General features: G+C 36.4%; 1 protein-coding gene across 1 annotated transcript; it reads left to right on the top strand.

The window, feature by feature from the left end:
- Positions 1-12,071: 12,071 nt before the first annotated feature.
- Positions 12,072-14,002, top strand: LOC147550249 (uncharacterized). Its single transcript, XM_086668442.1, has 2 exons — positions 12,072-13,879; positions 13,981-14,002. Exons 1-2 carry the CDS (start codon positions 12,072-12,074, stop codon positions 14,000-14,002), a joined length of 1,830 nt encoding a protein of 609 aa, XP_086524568.1.
- Positions 14,003-18,943: the final 4,941 nt, after the last annotated feature.

Raw genomic sequence — 18,943 nt, 5'->3', positions numbered from 1 at the left:
TAGACTTTTTTGCCCTCTACCTGGTTAAGAGTTATTACGTAGATAGTTTGGTACATTTCTTTCTCCTCATTTTTGTGCTGCTGATTTATTATATTTTCGTATTTTTCTCTCTCTCATTCCTCCGGCCTCTCACTTTCTCTTAAGCTCTATTAGTGGCGTCAAATGGGTCAAGGGGCCCATGCCCAATCTAATTTTTCTTGGCCTAGACTCGACCCGATACGTTGACGAGCTAGGTCGACCCGTGGGTTTGCCCGAGCTGGGCCAATCATTTGCCCGAGCTGGGCCAATCAAGACCCATTTAATAAAAGTTTGTTGAGTCTGATGACATTTTTTGTACATATATATGAAATGTTATGCAAAACAAATAACAATGTAGTGTCCAAATATTGTGTATCTCTCTAAAGTCTAACAATGATTTGTTTTACAATTTAAATTATTTGACTATTAAATTATTTGAAAACCATACTTAACCACTTTAAATACCATTTTGACAATGGTTGACATTTTAAAAATATAATATGGATATATTTGACCATCTAAAACATTATGTTACCAATAGTGGACTGTGACCCTAAATTATTTGTGACATATAGAAGAATAGTTTGAGTTTTTAGAAGAGAAAAATTTTATTTGGCATGTGAAACATGCCCGAACTCGAGCCTGGACCAAGTCATGATATTTTTTGTGAGGAAGAAAAAGAGATGGATCAAAGAACAATACTTCTATAAAAAAGACGATGAGAAAATGACTAACAAACAAAACTAGAAGAAAAAAAATACAAAATGTTTGAAGTGATAGATAGGTTAGTTTAGGAGTTAAAATATCTATTGACTAAAAAACGGCCAATGAAAAACTAAAGAAAGTTGAATTGGGATGAGGCGGAAATGCTGGATAAGCCAGTAATTTCAACCCACTTAGTGAACAAGTACAACTAGATCACAGTTGAAAAAAGAAAATTTAAATTTAAATAAAATCCAAGCCCTTTATTTTGTAATTCACGTACGATTAAAGGGTTGAAATTGCTAAATTACGTAATGTTTGTCCTTTAAGTGGGTTTAAATTGCTGAATTATGTAGCGTTTGTCCATTAACTGGATTGAAATTGTTGGATTATTTAGCATTTGCAATCATTAAGTAGGTTGAAATGGTTGAATTATCGAGGTGCAATTGTGAGATAGTTGTACAGTTGTAGAATAGGTGGCATGGGTAATTGGTGGCTAATGGCTATTATTAATATGGATTGTCGGCTGAGATGGTGGTAGTTTTGTGGTTTGATCGTGGTGGTTTCCTCGTAGTGGTGGCGGCGATTTTCCAGTGATGGCGGCAGTGGTTCTTTTGTTTGGAGCTTATTTACGTTCTAGTGCAATAAATTTTTTGACCTTTAGGGTTTTTTCATTCTCGACCTTGATGATCTTCTCATTTGTCGACCTTTAGAGTATTTTCATTGTTGTTGTCTTGTTATTCATTTCCCTTCATGAGACATTTTACATTCGAAAGTTCTGTCTAGTACTTTACTTACGTAACTCTCATGTAGTTCTCGGAGGAATTAAAATTCTCAAACCATGTAATGTTGTGGATGATTTCTACTTATGAATGTAATTCTGGTTTTACTAAAAAAAAAGGATTGTGGGCTTCAAGGGTGATAGTCTTTCACAACCGTCGAGATTGATCTCTCCACTTCTATTTTTTTAGAATGCGAGTACGATCTACGCTAGTCGTTATAAGGCATTGATACATCATGAAGATGTGATGAGCACGATAACTACCTAATTTAAACTATAATGAAAGAGGCCTAAAGCCCTAAAACATGAAAGAGGCCTAAAACCCAACGAATTTATTATATTATTTATTTTATATATTGCCTAAATTACATGAGATAAATCTTGATGGCAAACTGTTCCCATATTGTCCCTATTAAATAAGAGATTAAGAGTGTTAGCATTTATTGTAATTCAATCTAGTGAATTTTATTGGACAAAAGTAGTGCATTCATTATCTTTCCTAATAAATGCACTTGATATTTATAAAATTAAGGAGGGGTATGTTTGTCAAAATATTGAATATTATAGGTTTTATATAGTATGGGACTTTCATTTTGAGACAATCCAAAAAGGAATAATGGACTTTCATTTTGAGACAGAGGGAGTATTTTGTTTATCACATAAAGAATCATTTCTTGTTTCGCCCTTTGAAAACTCATTCCCTACTTGGCCCCCTGAATCTAGTTATGTTTACCTCTAGGAAGAAGCAATTCCTGTTTGACCCCCTAATGAATCACCTCTCCTTTTGCCCCCTAAATATTGTTCTGATAGCATCCGCGGAAAATCACTTCCTGTTTGGGCTGCTGAATAATCACTTGCAGTCTGATTCCCTGGAGATCGGGATAATAATATGTAGATACATTGCAAGCTTCAACGAAGCTTCTCTATTTCATGAGCTTCAAATCTAGTTTGGATTTCCCTAAACATAATCTAAGGTTTGTGGAAATCTCCAACCCTAGTGTAGAGAGAAAGAGAGAGATTGAAGAGAGGAGAGAAAGAGATGAGTGGTGAGGTTGCTGGTGTTGTCGGTGGCAATGACGACGGTGACAGTGATGGTGGTGGTGGGAGGAGAAGTTTTAAAAGTCGCCGAAGAAAGTGGCCAACCAACGACTTTGAGCCGACAACGTTTAAACGAAGAAGATAGTGGGCAAAAAAGGTACTACAAAAAGAATAACATGTGCTAACTAAACTACACTCTAGTTCTATACACAGTGAACAACTACGTTTTTGTTTTAAGTACCTAATTAAGGAATAATTCACCAATACTTAATAAGAAAAGAATAAGTAATCCAATAATAAATCATTAAAGTAGGTAATCATATCAATGTTTTCTTAACAACAAAGGTCCTATTCAACAAGAGAATCATATTTTTTTTGTATTTCTAATTTTATACTCTTACAATTTATATTTTCACTGGATATATCCTAAACATGATATTATGAAGAAAATCCTCACGGTTCTCATAATGTGAATTATTTTACAGAGACTTGCCATGGCAAAAAATAACGAGGAACAAACACACTTGAAGTGATTTCAACAAAAACACACTTGGAGTTGTCCGGCCGTACAATGAAATGATGCATTCGGGAAGAATGAATGGCTTCCGAAAAAGAGTCCATTGACTCTTTCCCAATTGATTATGAAATGGATGTTTTCCAAACCTAAAGGTCAATTTAATAAAAGAAAAAGTTGAAAACCTGCGTGGTTGTCCTAGTGGTTGATAGTGCTGACATAAACTTCAAAATCACGTAGGTCCAAGATTCGATTTCCAAAGAAGGTGGAATCCATATTTATTGAACTTAAATATTAAATGTTTAAATAATAAATTTGTTCAGTTTTAGACTCTTTAGTATGTTGTTAGACTTTAGGCTCGTTTAGAATGTTCACGCTGACTTGTGAATATATTCCAATTCCTTGAACACCTAATTAATACTTCGAAGTAAAACTAAGGAGTATATAAAGAACAAGATTCTAAAGTACTAATAAAAGAACTAGAAATGTAAAATCACATTAGAAATGGAGTAGCATTTTCATAACGATGAGGCGGAAATGCTAGATAACCCATGGACTATTACAACTATGTTTATTTTCTTTTATTTATCTGCCTCATCACTCACTCTCTCTCTCTCCCCCTCTCCCACTCCTCCACCAAAAATATCTTTCTATGTGTCACAAATTTGAGTTGGCCTCCAAAGATCCATCCTCATTTTCGAAAAAGTTGTTTGGACAGACGAGACTTTTTCTTCATTGGAACAATGCACAGAGACAAAAAGATGATGAAGATAAACAAATATAATAATTTATTTAGGGTTAATTCCGTTTTGGCCCCCGATTTGTGACCAACTGGCCGTTTTAGCCCCGAATTGTGTCCGGCAGTTCGTTTTGGCCCCAAAAAATTTCTAAATGGCCCCAAATTTTTTCAACCTCCCAATTTTACCCCATGGCATTTCTGTAATTATCTTTTTTTCTTTTTCTTTGTCCACCTCATCTAACAATCACCACATCACTCTGTCCACCTCACCCTTCTTCTCCGGTACCAAAAAAAAAAAAATTCTTCATCTCCTTCTTTCTCTCTCTTCTTCTTCTTTATCTCTTCTTCCTCTTTCTTTACCTCTCTCTCTTTCTAACCCCTCTCTCTCTCTAACCCCTCTCTCTCTCTCTCTCAATATAACTCCGGCGAAGGGGCTCCGCCCCTTCGCCGGAGAACCAGACCTTGAAGGTCTAGTTTGAAACCAGACTCGGTCTGGTTGCAACAACCAGATCCCGGTCTGGTTGCAACAACCAGATCCCGGTCTGGTTGCAACAACCAGATCCCGGTCTGGTTGCAACAACCAGATCCCGGTCTGGTTTCAAACCAGACCTTGAAGGTCTGGTTCTCCGGCGAAGGGGCTCCGCCCCTTCGCCGGAGTTATATTGAGAGAGAGAGAGAGAGGGGTTAGAGAGAGAGGTAAAGAAAGAGGAAGAAGAGAGAGAAAGAAGGAGATGAAGAAGAGAGAGAAATGAAGAAGATGAAGAAATTTTTTTTTTTTGGTAAAGGTGGCCGGCCGGAATTTTTTATTCCGGCCGACAACTTTTCGCCGGAGAAGAAGGGTGAGGTGGACAGAGTGATGTGGTGATTGTTAGATGAGGTGGACAAAGAAAAAGAAAAAAAAATAATTACAGAAATGCCATGGGGGTAGAATTGGGAGGTTGAAAAAATTTGGGGCCATTTAGGAATTTTTTGGGGCCAAAACGAACTGCCGGACACAATTCGGGGCTAAAACGGCCAGTTGGTCACAAATCGGGGGCCAAAACGGAATTAACCCATTTATTTACAATGCTACATGGACAATTTCGAGAAGATACCAAATTGTTATAGAGAGGATAAATCTAAGGCACAAAAAAGGAGCCCAAATACCAAATCCAGCCCAATAGGGAATAATATCTCAAAAAAAACACAAAAAGTGATGTTACCTATCTATCCCCTCAAAACAAATACATACCACTCATGTCCCTCACCCATTTCCCGCCCAATCTAACCCAAAAGCCTGTCAATGCGTCAGCACCCACATGCCTTACCCTCTATCTCTCTCTCCCTCTCTCTTTCTTTCTTTCTTTCTTTCTTTCTTTTCTCTCTCTCTCTCTCTCTCTCTCTATTTCTCTCTATTCTGATTTGATTAAACATTCTTCTCAACTCAAAATGCTCTCTCTCTCCAAATTGATTAAACACTAAAACCCTAAAAAAACGCTCTCTCTTGAAACCAAACGATTTTGGGCGTCTCTATCTCTCTCTCTTTCTCGCTCAAATGAAACGATTTCCGGCGTTTACCCTCTCAACCGAAGCGTTTGCGGCTACTCTCTCTCTATATTAAAACTTCAAAAGCAACTTCAAAACCTATGGTTCTACTCTCTCTGCTTATACGGTTGTTCTCTCTCTGCTTCGAGAATCATCAAACCCTAAACCTAATTTCTGTTCGCCAGCGTTTAACACACAGGTGAGACTCTGTTCTTCGTCAAAATCTTCTTCCTATCTCTGTTCTTGGTCAAGTTTTAGGGTTTTTGGTGGTGAAATGATGAGTTTGTTTTAACATTTTGGGTTATTTTTAAAAAATTAGGGTTTCGTTTCACACATTTAGTACTTTGATCTTGATTTTTGGGGTTTAACTTGCTCTTAAGTTGTTGTTCTTCGTGATTGTTGTCGACATTTTGATTTGTGATAAAACATTTATGGATATTGTTTTTAATTTCGGAAGCATGCATCTTCACAGAAGGTAATTTTGGGGTTTATGGTTCTTTATCAAGATTTTAGGTTAGGTTTGCTGATGAAATTATGGGTTTGTTGTAACATTTTGTGTTATTTTCAAAAAATTAGGGTTTCGTTTCACACATTTAGTACTTTGATCTTGATTTTTGGGGTTTAACTTGCTCTTAAGTTGTTCTTCTTCGTGATTGTTGTCGACATTTTGGTTTGTGATAAACCATTTATGAAATTTGTTTTTGATTTCGGAAGCATGCATCTTCATAGAAGGTAATTTTGGGGTTTATGGTTCTTCATCAAGTTTTTAGGTTAGGTTTGCTGATGAAATTATGGGTTTGTTATAACATTTTGTGTTATTTTCAAAAAATTAGGGTTTCGTTTCAAACATTTAGTACTTTGATCTTGATTTTTGAGGTTTAACTTGCTCTTAAGTTGTTATTCTTCGTGATTGTTGTCGACATTTTGGTTTGTGATAAAACATTTATCGATTTTGTTTTTGATTTCGGAAGCATGCATCTTCACAGAAGGTAATTTTGGGGTTTATGGTTCTTCATCAAGTTTTTAGGTTAGGTTTGTTGATGAAATTATGGGTTTGTTGTAACATTTTGTGTTGTGATCAAAAAATTAGGTTTCTGTGGAGACATTTAGTAATTTGTTTTCGATTTTTTGGTGTTTGTCTTTGTAGATGAAATGAATGGTTTGTTTTAAAATTCTGGGTTGTGTTAAAGAAATTAGGGTTATGCTAAGACATTTTGGGTTCTGTTCTTGGTAAATATTGGAGAGATTTTGTTTTTCTTAAAAGAATTTGGTTGAGTGTTGATGCATTTTGTGGTTTTTTACCCTCTGAAACTTGATATGATGTAAAATTTTGGGTTGAGTAGCGTTCGAACATTTCGATGAATGCTTTAACACACAGGTACGACTATGTTCTTCCTCAAAATCTTCTTCCTATCTCTGATCATGGTCAAGTTTTAGGGTTTTTGGTGGTGTAATTATGAGTTTGTTTTGACATTTTGGGTTGTTTTCAAAAAAATTAGGATTTCGTTTCAGACCTTTAGTACTTTGATTCTGATTTTTGGGGTTTAGCTTGCTCTTAAGTTGTTGTTCTTCGTGATTGTTGAAAACATTTTGGTTTGTGATAAAACATTTATGAATTTTGTTTTTGATTTCGGAATCATGCATCTTCACAGAAGGTAATTTTGGGGTTTATGGTTCTTCATCAAGTTTTTAGGTTAGGTTTGTTGATGAAATTATGGGTTTGTTGTTACATTTTAGGTTGTGATCAGCAAATTAGGTTTCTGTGGAGACATTTAGTACTTTGTTTTCGATTTTTGGTTGTTTGTCTTTGTTGATGAAATGAATGGTTTGTTTTAGAATTCTGGGTCTTGTTAAAGAAATTAGGGTTATGTTGAGACATTTTGGGTTCTGTTCTTGGTAAATATTGGAGACATTTTGTTTTTTTATAAAAAAATTGGTTGGGTGTTGATGCATTTGGTGGCTTTTACCCATGAAACTTGATATGATGTAACATTTTGGGTTGTGTAGAAACATTTTTGGTTTGTTTCAAACATGGGGGGTATCTTACAAACATTTCAATTTTTGCAGAAAACATATAAAAGATAGTGAAGAGCCAACCACCACTGGGCCTAGTAAAAAAGGCAAGAAAATGATGAATGTGGCATCATCACAGACAAAGGTATGATATTCTATAAATATTTCAAAGCATTTTTAAGCATTTTACATAATTTCGAGACATTTTGGAGTTTGTCCTCTCAGTATTGTTTGTGGTCTTGCATTTCGTATAATGTTTTGGCATAATTGCTAGTGTTTGTCATTCTGTAAAATGTTGCTTCATTTATTCCTACTCTTATTCCTAGGGTTTTGTGAAAAGTTCTGAAAACCATTGGCATCAGCTTACAGTGTTGTAGCATTCGTAGTCGTTGCTGAATGATCTAACATATCTATTACTGTGTGTTTGAAGCATCGATCTGCAACATCCAAATCGAAAGAGCAGATGGTGGAGGCTCAACGTACAGAGTCAAGGGAGCAAAAAAAGAAAAATTCTTTAAATTACAAATGTAATTTGAAAGCAGTTCACAAGGTAGCAAGGGACAATTTGGAAGCATTTGTAGTCCAGTTTTTGTTCTCTGGAATGTTGATGAAATGAATGGGTTGTTTTAACAATTTGGGTTGTGTTCTAGAAATTGGGTTTATGTTGAGACATTTAGTACTTTGTTTATGATTTTTGGGAGTTTTACTTGATTATTACAGTGATGTTATTGGTCAATGTGGCAGACAATTTGGTTTATGTTTTAACATTTAGTGGGGTGATGATGGATTTTGTGGTTATTAATAAGTAAAAATTGATATGTTTTTGACATTTTGGGTTGTGTAGAAACATTTTGTGCAAAACATTTAAAAAAGAGAAGCAGCAGCAGCAAGACAATAGGTTGTACAAAGAGCTAGCTCTAGAAAGAGGGCTAGTGAAGAGACAACAACTGGAGGGCCTAGTAAAAAAGGCAAAAAAATATTAAAAGTGACTGAATCACAGACCAAGGTAAGATGCATTCCTAAACATTTTGCATAATGTTTAGGAATGCATACGAAATTACATAAGGTTCTGTGAAAAAAGTTAAAATTTGGAGAAAACGGTGGCATCAGATTTTTTTTGGAAAATGTTGTCCACATTATTCTTAAGGTTCTGTGTATAGTTATGGAAACCAGTGGCATCAGTTTTTTTTAGTACACAATTTGCAAAATGATCTCGCATTATTGACAATGTTCTAGCATTGTAAATAATGTTTAGGGGTGCAAGGTAATAACAACAATTGTTTCTCAAACAATTCGAATAATGTTAGAGCATTATTAATAATGTTGGAACATTTTCAAGAATGTTTAAGAATTGCAGAAATTGTTCCTCGAGCATTATGTATAATGTAGCATGCAAGTTACCTAATCTTCATCCATTTCAGAATATATTCAGAATGTTACATGATGAGTTCGCTAGAACTCATTTATTTATCATCAATGTACATTCGTTAGTCTTTAATTTTGATGAAACTAATCAATTTAATTAGTTTTTCAAGAATAACACAAAAATGTCAAGAAGCCAATAGAAATGGGAAGTTGATGTATACTTTGGTACCAAAAATAGTTCATTCCGTGCAACTAAAGTTAGTTTTGAGGTTGTTGTGCAACAAAGACATTTGATGGGGGGTGTTACGCAGGAGTGATCATTTTGCATGGACTTAATGGAGAAGTATCCACCATTCCACATATTGATGCTGTACTATTAATTTGGCAATTCAAGTTGGGCACTGCACACGTGATGGCCACTTTATTATAAGGTTAGGAAATGATGCGTGGGACCCGTCCTTTTAACCAAATCAAAAAGGTGAATTTCAATGTGGGTTTTGGTTGTTTTAAGAATGGGTCCCACAAGGGCTTTGTATACTTATCACTTTAGAGTTGATAAACTCAAATCCACCGGGTAATGCAATTCAAAGTAGTCAACAGGGGGCTTTTGAGGTTTACAGAGACTACGGTTGAGATAGAGGGAAAGATTTTACCGGTTTGAAGGAAGCTATGTGGGTATTAATACCAATCGATTTATGGTCAAAAGGGGAGGAAATTTTGGGCAGTAAACAGAGAAGAAGTGGGAGAATTTTTTAGGAAGTTTTGAGAGAGCAATTAATATTGAAGAGAACTAGGAGGTAGAGAAGAAAAGAAGGCATTTAGGTACGATAAGATTTGATGAGAAGATAAGAAGTGCAAATCTCTTGGGTGATTTCTCTCTTAATCCCTTCTTTTATTTCTTTTATTGTATTTAACTTCCTCATGATGATCATTGTAAACATGGGTTTTTAATCCTCCATCTAGAGAGGATGATGAAACCCATGAGATTGCTTTTAGAGATACACTAATAAAATTAATCCGATACTCTATTGTTCTTCATGTATTGATTCCCACTTGGTATTTATTATTTAAATTAATTTTTCATTACTCATGCTTTTAGATTTGATATATCATGCTTAGATTAAGTCTTTGATGGTCTATTCTTATTTGTTTGATGAGTAATAGTTAAACTATTTTAAATGTTAAAACGATAGTGGATATAAAAAGCTAAGACTGTTTTAAAGAAAACATTTTCCGGACTTTAGATATTTCATATCCTAAAGTCTGAGTGATAAAAAAAGTGTTCGATTAATTTGTTAGATGTTCTTTCTAAGTATTTCGTGAGTGGATTCAAAATCTCTAGTTTTTTTTTCCGTATTGATTTTCTTTCAATCATTTATTATTTTCGCTTTGTTATTTAATTTTACCATCAAAACTGAATCTCAAAGTTACTTATTCACTGGTTTAGGATTAAAAATAGTTTCAACTTGTCTTCGTGGGATCGACCCGTACTTGCTAGGTCTACACTACATAGACCCGTGCACTTGCGGATTTTATTATAAAATACGGATTTATTTTAGCCTATTATTTAGGTTAGTTTAAATACGCATCAAGTTTTTGGCGCCGCTGCCGGGGATAAGATAGGAAATTTGTTTTGATCTTGGATTAGTTAGTTTTAGGGTTTCAAATTTATTTTCTTATTTTTATTTTGTTTTTGTCTTTTTTAGATCACTTTAACTTGCTTTTCTTGTTTTTGGTGTGTAGTTCACAAAAGAAGCTAAAGAAAAGGAGCAAACAAGGAGGAGGAAATCAAGAAGACAAAGATTTTTTTATTTTAGATTTTATTTTTATTTTTGGTGAGAGAGAGACTTTTAGACTTTCTATTTTTATTTTTGTTTTAAAGTTTTGACCCTAAATTGGAGGGCTTAATTAAATTGTAACCGAAAACCAAAACGAATCCTCGGGTCGGAACACTCGCGGGTCATCTACAAAGGTCATCGCCCGTCTTGAACGGGAGGTAAATTTCTTGAACACCCACGATTCTCCTGTCAGTGGGTATTGGTGTGAATTCGTGTGCCTAATTGCTTTGATCGAACTGTTAGTGTAATCATTCTAGTAAGGGCACTAACCCAGTTACAAGATAAGAAACGGATTTCATCACCGTTCTCTTGCCCACATAGGTAACAACATTCACGAACCCAAACCTTACTTAAAAAGCTAAAATATTATTTAGACATCAGCCCCAAAGGTATCGAGCTCATAGGACCCTTCAAAAACAACTCGGGAAATTGACTTTTATCTAGGCATTCTCAGAGGAAAGTTTGTAAACAATTCTTGTCAAAAAGGCCGCCTCGAGAAGAGGAAACGTTTGCCGAAGGAAGACGGCTGTCACAACGTTCATCGTTGGTTGTCTTCCTGGAGAATTGTTTACTGACTACTCTGATCGAGTAACCTTTATAACAGTCAAAGTTCAAGTGTTGTGGCGAAGTAGGAGCTGTCTAGCTTTTTAGGTGAATCTGACAAACCCACTCATTGCTAGATTTTGTCTAGGTTGCTTGGTGGAGTCAGCCTGATTGTGTTTGCTTTCCTATAGGTTCTTCGTAGTGATTCTTTGGTTCGAAAAAAAAAAAAATTAAAAAAAAAAAAAAAAAAATTTGTTGAAAATATCCTTGGTCGTTGGGCTCTAGTGTATGCCCGATAGATATCGTGATAAGAGAGGTCGTTTCATTAGTAGAAAAATACATTTAAGTAATCTTTTAGCGAATCTCTCTTTGAGTGACACTATGGGTGAAAATTTGAACCAAGCCGGGGGTGGAAATCCACCTATGACACTCAGGAATTACATGAATCCTACTAGAACATGTCAGCCATCATGCATACAGTTACCCCACACCACAACTCACTTCGAGTTAAAACCAAGCATTATCCAAATGCTCCTTGTTTTCCGTGGGGATGAGAACGAGAATCCCTACTACCATGTTAGGGATTTTGAAGAGATTTGTGGGACTATGAAATTCCCCAACATGCCTGATGAAATATTGAGACTTAGGTTGTTCCCTTTCTCTTTGAAAGAGAAAGCAAAATCTTGGTTGTATGCCTTACAACCCCATTCCATTTTTACATGGGAAGAATTGAGCAGTTCGTTCCTTCTGAAATTCTTCCCGAAACACAAAACTACCTCTTTAAGATAAAGTCTTAACAGTTTTGTACAACAAGAAGGAGAGTCTCTCTACAAGTATCTTGAGAGATTTAAAGAACTTGTATTGCAGTGTCCACACCATGGTTTTGAGAAAATGAGACTAGTCTAGATTCTCTATGACGGACTAGACTATCCCACTACATCCATGGTAGAGTCATTCTGTGGTGGCGGTTTTACTTCTAAACCCGTCGATGATTGCATGGCATTTTTAGAAGATTTGGCTGAGAAATCCCAGCAATGGGAAACTTCTAGAGGACCCCTTACTAGGGCTAATCCTACTCCGAACAGAGGTGGCATTTATAGAGTAAATGATTCAGAAAACAAACTTGCCGCCATAACTAGATTGATAGAAGCCTTAGAAATGTGTCAGCCTAAAACCTTCATGGAGGATCCCACTCGGGTCATGAGTGTCGGAAATGAACCCATCTCTTATCCGTGTTCAGTCTGTGGAGATCCCAATCATACAAGGAACAAATGTCCCTTATCCTTCGGTTCAGATGAAAGAGCACAAGCTCATGCTATCTACCAAAATTCTAGGCATGATAATCATCAGAAGTATGATCCTTTCTCTAACTCATACAATCCAGGTTGGAGAAATCATCCAAACTTTTCATGGTCTCAAGGTCAACCTCAGGGTCAGTTTAATAATTTTACCAACCCTTCAGGTTTTAGCCATCCTAGGAATCCTCCTACCCAAACGAGCACCCAAAATTCTTCTGAAAGTAAGGGGTTATTAGAGGATACTATAAAAATGTTAGCTAAGAGCCATATAGAGTTTAAGGAAACTACCCAACAGTTTATGCAAGTTACCACCCAATCCTTGACTAGTTTACAAACTCAAGTGGGCCAACTTGCTGAGGCCCTAAATCAAAGAGAAAATGGTAAGTTTCCGAGTCAACCTGAACAAAACCCTAAGGCCATACAAGATAGACGGCCAACTGACCAAGCCAATGCTATATCCACTATAAGGAGTGGAAGAGTCGTGGATAATAAGATAAGTGTTCCCCAGGAAAATGAGTCTGAGTGTATCCCTTTGTCTTCATCAAATAAAGCCCTTAATGATGAGCCTGAGAAGGCTCCTGAGTCTGAAGAACCACCTGTAGTATCTGAGCCTTACATTCCTAGAGCTCCATACCCTCAACGTCTCGTAGAGCCAAAGAAAAAGTCTAAGTATGAGGAGATTATGGAAATATTTAAACAAATCAGCATTAACATTCCATTACTAGATGCAATTAAACAGATCCCAGCTTACGCTAAGTTCCTTAAGAACCTATGTACTAGAAAGCGTAAGATGAATGTGCATAAAAAGGTCTTTTTGACTCAACAAGTGAGTTCTATTATCCAACAAAACCTCCCACCTAAGTACAAAGATCCAGGAAGCCCTACGTTACCTTGCACTATAGGGAACCATAAGATTGAACGAGCTCTGTTAGATCTAGGTGCCAGTGTCAACCTTCTTCCTTACTCGGTGTACTTACAATTAGGTTTGGGAGAAATAAAATCCACTTCCGTAGTCCTTCAGTTGGCAGATCGGTCTGTCAGACGACCACGTGGCATAGTAGAGGATGTTTTGATAAAAGTTGGTGAGTTTATCTTTCCTGTAGATTTCATCATCTTAGATACTGAACCAATTCATGATACCCAGAGTCAAATCCCTGTCATTTTGGGTCGACCATTTTTAGCTACATCAGATGCTGTCATATACTGTAGAAGTGGTCTTTTGAGATTGTCATTTGGAAATATGACGGTGGAGATGAATATTTTTAATATGGGACTTCACCCTGATGACATAGATGAGTTCAGTGGGTTGAACTTGGTAGAATTATTAGTTCAAGATGCATTACCAACAACTCAGTCGAGAGATCCTTTAGAAACTCTATTGACACTTTTATGCTTAGATGAGGAAGGTAGTATTAATGAGATAGAGAACATGTCAGAGTCTACTTCCTTGTTAGTGTCTGAGCTGATTACTTTGCCAACCTTAGAGTCACCACTTCCATCATATGAGTCAAATGCTCTACCACTGAGCTATGGACCCGCCATAAAAGATGATGATGAATCTTGGCTGCTCAATCTAGTAAATGAGAATGATGACTCACTTGACTTAGTCTAGGACCTGGAGTTCTTTAAGGACACTAATGACATCATCATTCAACAAATTATAGAGGGTTTATCTGAACCAAATTTGGTAGAGCTTGAATCTGGTAACCGAGTGATTCCTTTGGAAGAACTCCGTGTACCTGTTTTAGAAACCTCTTGTTTAACTCTGGGTGTCTTTGATAGTCCTCTAGACCCTCTTGTGTCGTATCCCTCGGGAGCATGTTTAACAGATTGTGCAATACCTCACTTGGTTTCTCATCCCTACCTAGATCCTTTCTACCAGGACTATACTCTTGCTGGGCCATGGCCAAACTTAACGACTTTATTGTCGTCTAAGTTTGGGGATTCTTACCCGATCACGATAGTCTCACGGGTACTACAACATATTTACACAAATGTGAGACTATCCTTCACTAAACACTTCGTGTCTTGGGTAGATCCACAGATGTTTCGCCTATTAGTTTATGGAGCTGTTCTTAAGGTTTGTTGACTCATCTATATCGTCTGGCTGAAGACGTTAAACTTAGCGCTTTCTGGGAGGCAACCCATGCATAGGACTTCTGAATCTGGTAACATCTTTCCCTAATCCTGTTATTTTGCATAGTCTTCAGAACATTGAGGACAATGTTCGGTTTAAGTTTGGGGATGGGGGATTGAATTTTTAGTCCTTATTTCAAAAATTCAAAAGGGTTCAAAATTTTTAATTTTTGGATTAGAAACGTGAGTCTAGTTGTTTTTGCTTGTTAATAGTTATAGAGTCTAGTTGGTTGTACTATGCTTTTGCTAAAGGTTTTTCCATGAATTTCGAGTCTTGAAGTTGTCTGTGCACTAGCCATGTGAGTATTAGATAGGTGAAGAGTAGACTTTTCTAAGAGAACTTAATCGATCATTAGTGGAGACTTAACCCATGTGAGATTCTGAGCCTTTCTTTTTGTTTTGAGTGATCTCTTCTCAGCTAATTCTGAGTAGAATGAAGAGCTACTCAACCTCACAATATTCATTAGAACTCAGTTGATCTCTTGAGTTCAAATTTTACAACCACTAGGGATGTCATCAGGAAGCGAACTTTACTCTTGTAGTCTGAGAAACTTAAAAACAGTGTCAACTATAGGAAGATAGGAACTTCATCATTTAGAACCCTGAGAATAAGGCATGAAGCAAAGTTGAAAGAATTTTACCCAAGGAAAAAATAATAATAATGTGAAGAAAGCATGTTATGCATTTTGAGTTTTATTACCAGAGTCAGTAGCAAAAAAAAAAAAAGAAAAAAAAAAAAAAAAGAGAGAAAAGAAGAAAGTGTTTGATTAGTTTTGTTTGAGTGTTTATCCCTTAAAGTAGTTTTTGAAGATTTGAAGACGTCGAGTTCTCAGGTGTTCTAGTCACATCATCATTAGTGTCTATCGACCTCTAGGAAGCATTGTTAGATAGTAGATCAGGTGAGAAGAGTTGGTTAGCTTCCCCATTCCATATTAGTGGTTGTTTCCTTCTTTGAGATCAGTCGTCCACAAAAATTATAGTCCGTCTTTTTCATGTGTTGAGTTTTCCTTGATATTCATACTAACACATAGAGTGAACCATTCTTGAGTTACTTTAATTTTTGAGTGTATGACCGTGAGGCAGTAGTCGAGGCGAAATGTATCGAGACGGTAATCAAGGTCTTGTCTTTTCAGAATCGAAATGATACTCATATTGGCTGGTCACGTGCACTTTAGGTCTTGATTACTAGTGAAGGGATTTTTAGCGTTTGTATGGTTTGGCCGACCTGGATTTCATTTCTATTAACTTTCGTAAATTTCTATCGGCTTAACGTTTTTAATCCATGTCATATTTAGACCCTTCTGGATTTTTGATATTTTTGAATTTTGTGGGTATATTCACTGCAAACCCTCACGAGACTCAACTCGTCCTCTAGGGTAAACTAGAGGTTTAACGGCTTGTTGCACGTGCTAAGTGCAATCGTGATCCCTACGAAAGTGGTGGATTAGGTATAGTTTCATTTTTCTGTTTTGCTCGGGGACTAGCAAAATGTAAGTTTGGGGATGTTTGATGAGTTCGCTAGAACTCATTTATTTATCATCAATGTACATTCGTTAGTCTTTAATTTTGATGAAACTAATCAATTTAATTAGTTTTTCAGGAATAACACAAAAATGTCAAGAAGCCAATAGAAATGGGAAGTTGATGTATACTTTGGTACCAAAAATAGTTCATTCCGTGCAACTAAAGTTAGTTTTGAGGTTGTTGTGCAACAAAGACATTTGATGGGGGGTGTTACGCAGGAGTGATCATTTTGCATGGACTTAATGGAGAAGTATCCACCATTCCACATATTGATGCTGTACTATTAATTTGGCAATTCAAGTTGGGCACTGCACACGTGATGGCCACTTTATTATAAGGTTAGGAAATGATGTGCGGGACCCGTCCTTTTAACCAAATCAAAAAGGTGAATTTCAATGTGGTTTTTGGTTGTTTTAAGAATGGATCCCACAAGGGCTTTGTATATGATGTAGATTGTTGCGGAAGCGTAAAAGTAATGGAATCCTCCATTGTTAATAAACTAAACTAACGAAATAAAACTTATAAAATAACGATAAACAATAAACTTGATTAATAACTTGAATAATAATAAACTTGGTTGATAATATTCTCTGATCTGGTTAACAAAGACAGGCTAGACTTCTCTTATATAGAGATTGTACTTTTCTAGATAGACTCAAATAAGGAAATAAGATAACTACTAATAATACTTTCCTTGATTGCTAAGACTCATAATTATGGAAACCCTAAATACTTAATTATAGAAACTACGCTAATGTAGCTTCTTGACCGTGAGGCCCACTATCACCATGGCCGTGAGGCCCAATAGGAAGATGGTCTCCATCATACTCCCCCGCTGCGGAACAACTTGCCCCCAAGTTGGTGTTGTCATAAAGCGGATCGTCCAAGTAATGAGGATATATATCAGCGATGTTGAAGATAACTTCGGCGACGAGTTTGAAGGCAATCCTTAGTTCCCACTTTTCACGAAAATTGACGAAAATCCGAAGAAGAAAAATATTGACAATATCACCAATTATAATGTGAAACATATATTGCCAAGATACTCGCAAAAGCAATACCAACATAGATACGTCTAGTAAATTGCGACATCGCCCGTCGTCTTTTAGTTTGACGAAAGAGGTCACATATACAACCTGTCTTGTTCTTGGAAAAACAATGGATGGCCATGAAGATTCGTTTGTATGATTCTTTGAAGTTGAAAGCCATGAAGAAATCAATAGAGGAGAAATTATTTTATGATTCGACACAACTAATTCGTCTCCCGGAATCATATATGGATCAAACAACTTATTCCTTGAGAAACCACGAACTAGTGCAATGGTTTCTTGGTTACTCTTTAATGGAGTTGCTTTAGAGTCTCTAAGGTTCCAGAAAATTATTTTCGGTATAAAAACGAAACCCCTCTTTCGATATTTCTGCTCGATGACTTGGTAGTCGGTTTCCAAAACAGTCCTCAATGTTGCATTGAAGTTCATATTGCTAAACACGAATATCCCCCGTAACATCCATACAACCTGCAGTGTTCCCGTAACAACAATATCTGAAAACCGATCGAAAACCTTTTCGAAGTCATTTGAATACACCCAGTCCATATATCTAATGAAACTTGTCTTGGAACGCAAATCGTTGCCATCGATTAGGTGCAGTTGAGGATTACTACTAAATGTGCTAACCTTCCATGTACATTGAACTCCATTTATATCTGGTAGTAGTAACTCGAAAGCGACACAAACATCCATTGGAGTTCCTGACATACTCCCTGACACATCACAACCGGCAATGTACTCCTTCAAATTGCGGCTTTTGATTACATCATCGACCATTATTCGCCATTGAAACTCTGTAACTTCAGAATCTCCTTTGAAATCATCATCTTTGTACAATGATGTACTAATCTGGTGTAGTAATGGTGTTCCAGCAGCAAGGTTCTTCTCTTCCTGTTTCGCGCTATCAGGATAGCTCTTGAATTGCTCTCGGTCGTGTTCAAGAAAGAACTCGGTTGTGTTCAAGAAAGAAACCGGTGTACTAGAATTTATATCGTGAATCAAAAACACCACAAAAAGTTCACGAGTAATTGCGGTTTTAAGAACACACATTGTTGATGTTACAAAATATGTGGTCTTGAACTCAGTAACACGATCAATGTCATGCTCAAGTGTAACTTTGAGAGCATCACCAAATTTTGTCTGCAATGAAAACAAAAACAAAAGGACGAATTTCTGCCTGTACATTGCAACAAATACGATGAGAACTCCATGCTCTGCAAGCGCGTCAAGTTTTCGAGGAATGGCAGCTCGAACATCTGGATGACCTTGGTTTTTATATATGACGAAATTTAATGCAACAAGAAGAAAACCACGTAGACCATCTTTACTACCTTGAATAGGAACAAGCATGTTTGGACTATTATCAAAAGGTTCTGACCATTTGTTGGGAACCTGATTAAGTCCAAGATCATATAAAGTAATATGCTTTTCTGCCTCCAAGACCAACTTCCTCTGTTCTCGAATTAATTCGATCTTGTTCAAGTGAATCTTAGATGCGGCACTTTTACACTTTTTCTCAAAAAATTTAGTCACATTAGGTTTCAAGCTCTTACCTTTAGCCCCATTAACATCGAATTGATGTTTCATATATCTAACTTTCGTAAGCAATTGATCTTTATTAACTTCAAAACTCTTAATTGGATTATAAATGGCAGAAGTATCTGAACTAGGTGTTAAACCCTTTTTATTGTAACTCAATACTGCTTTTAACTTCACTACCTCAACATCTTCACTAAACAATCTTGAAGATGATTTCCTCTCTGTTTCTTCAAGAATATGATTTCCGTTCTTGCTATGCTTCCTTGATGTCTCTGAGTCGTTTGAGGATTTAGCTGTAACAAGACGTTTTGAAGGAGTGGAA

The sequence above is a fragment of the Eschscholzia californica genome, unplaced genomic scaffold (assembly GCF_041429995.1).
Source record: "Eschscholzia californica isolate CP2 unplaced genomic scaffold, dmEscCali1.0.p SCAF_3, whole genome shotgun sequence".
Lineage (NCBI taxonomy): Eukaryota > Viridiplantae > Streptophyta > Magnoliopsida > Ranunculales > Papaveraceae > Eschscholzia > Eschscholzia californica.
This window is presented reverse-complemented; position numbering and strand designations above follow the sequence as displayed.

Bases quoted from the DNA above. Each gene is read 5' to 3' on its own strand.
- LOC147550249 (XM_086668442.1), top strand. From the start codon at position 12,072: ATGGCATTTTTAGAAGATTTGGCTGAGAAATCCCAGCAATGGGAAACT. The intron at 13,880-13,980 runs GTCAAATGCTCT...CACTTGACTTAG, and splicing joins TCACCACTTCCATCATATGA to TCTAGGACCTGGAGTTCTTT.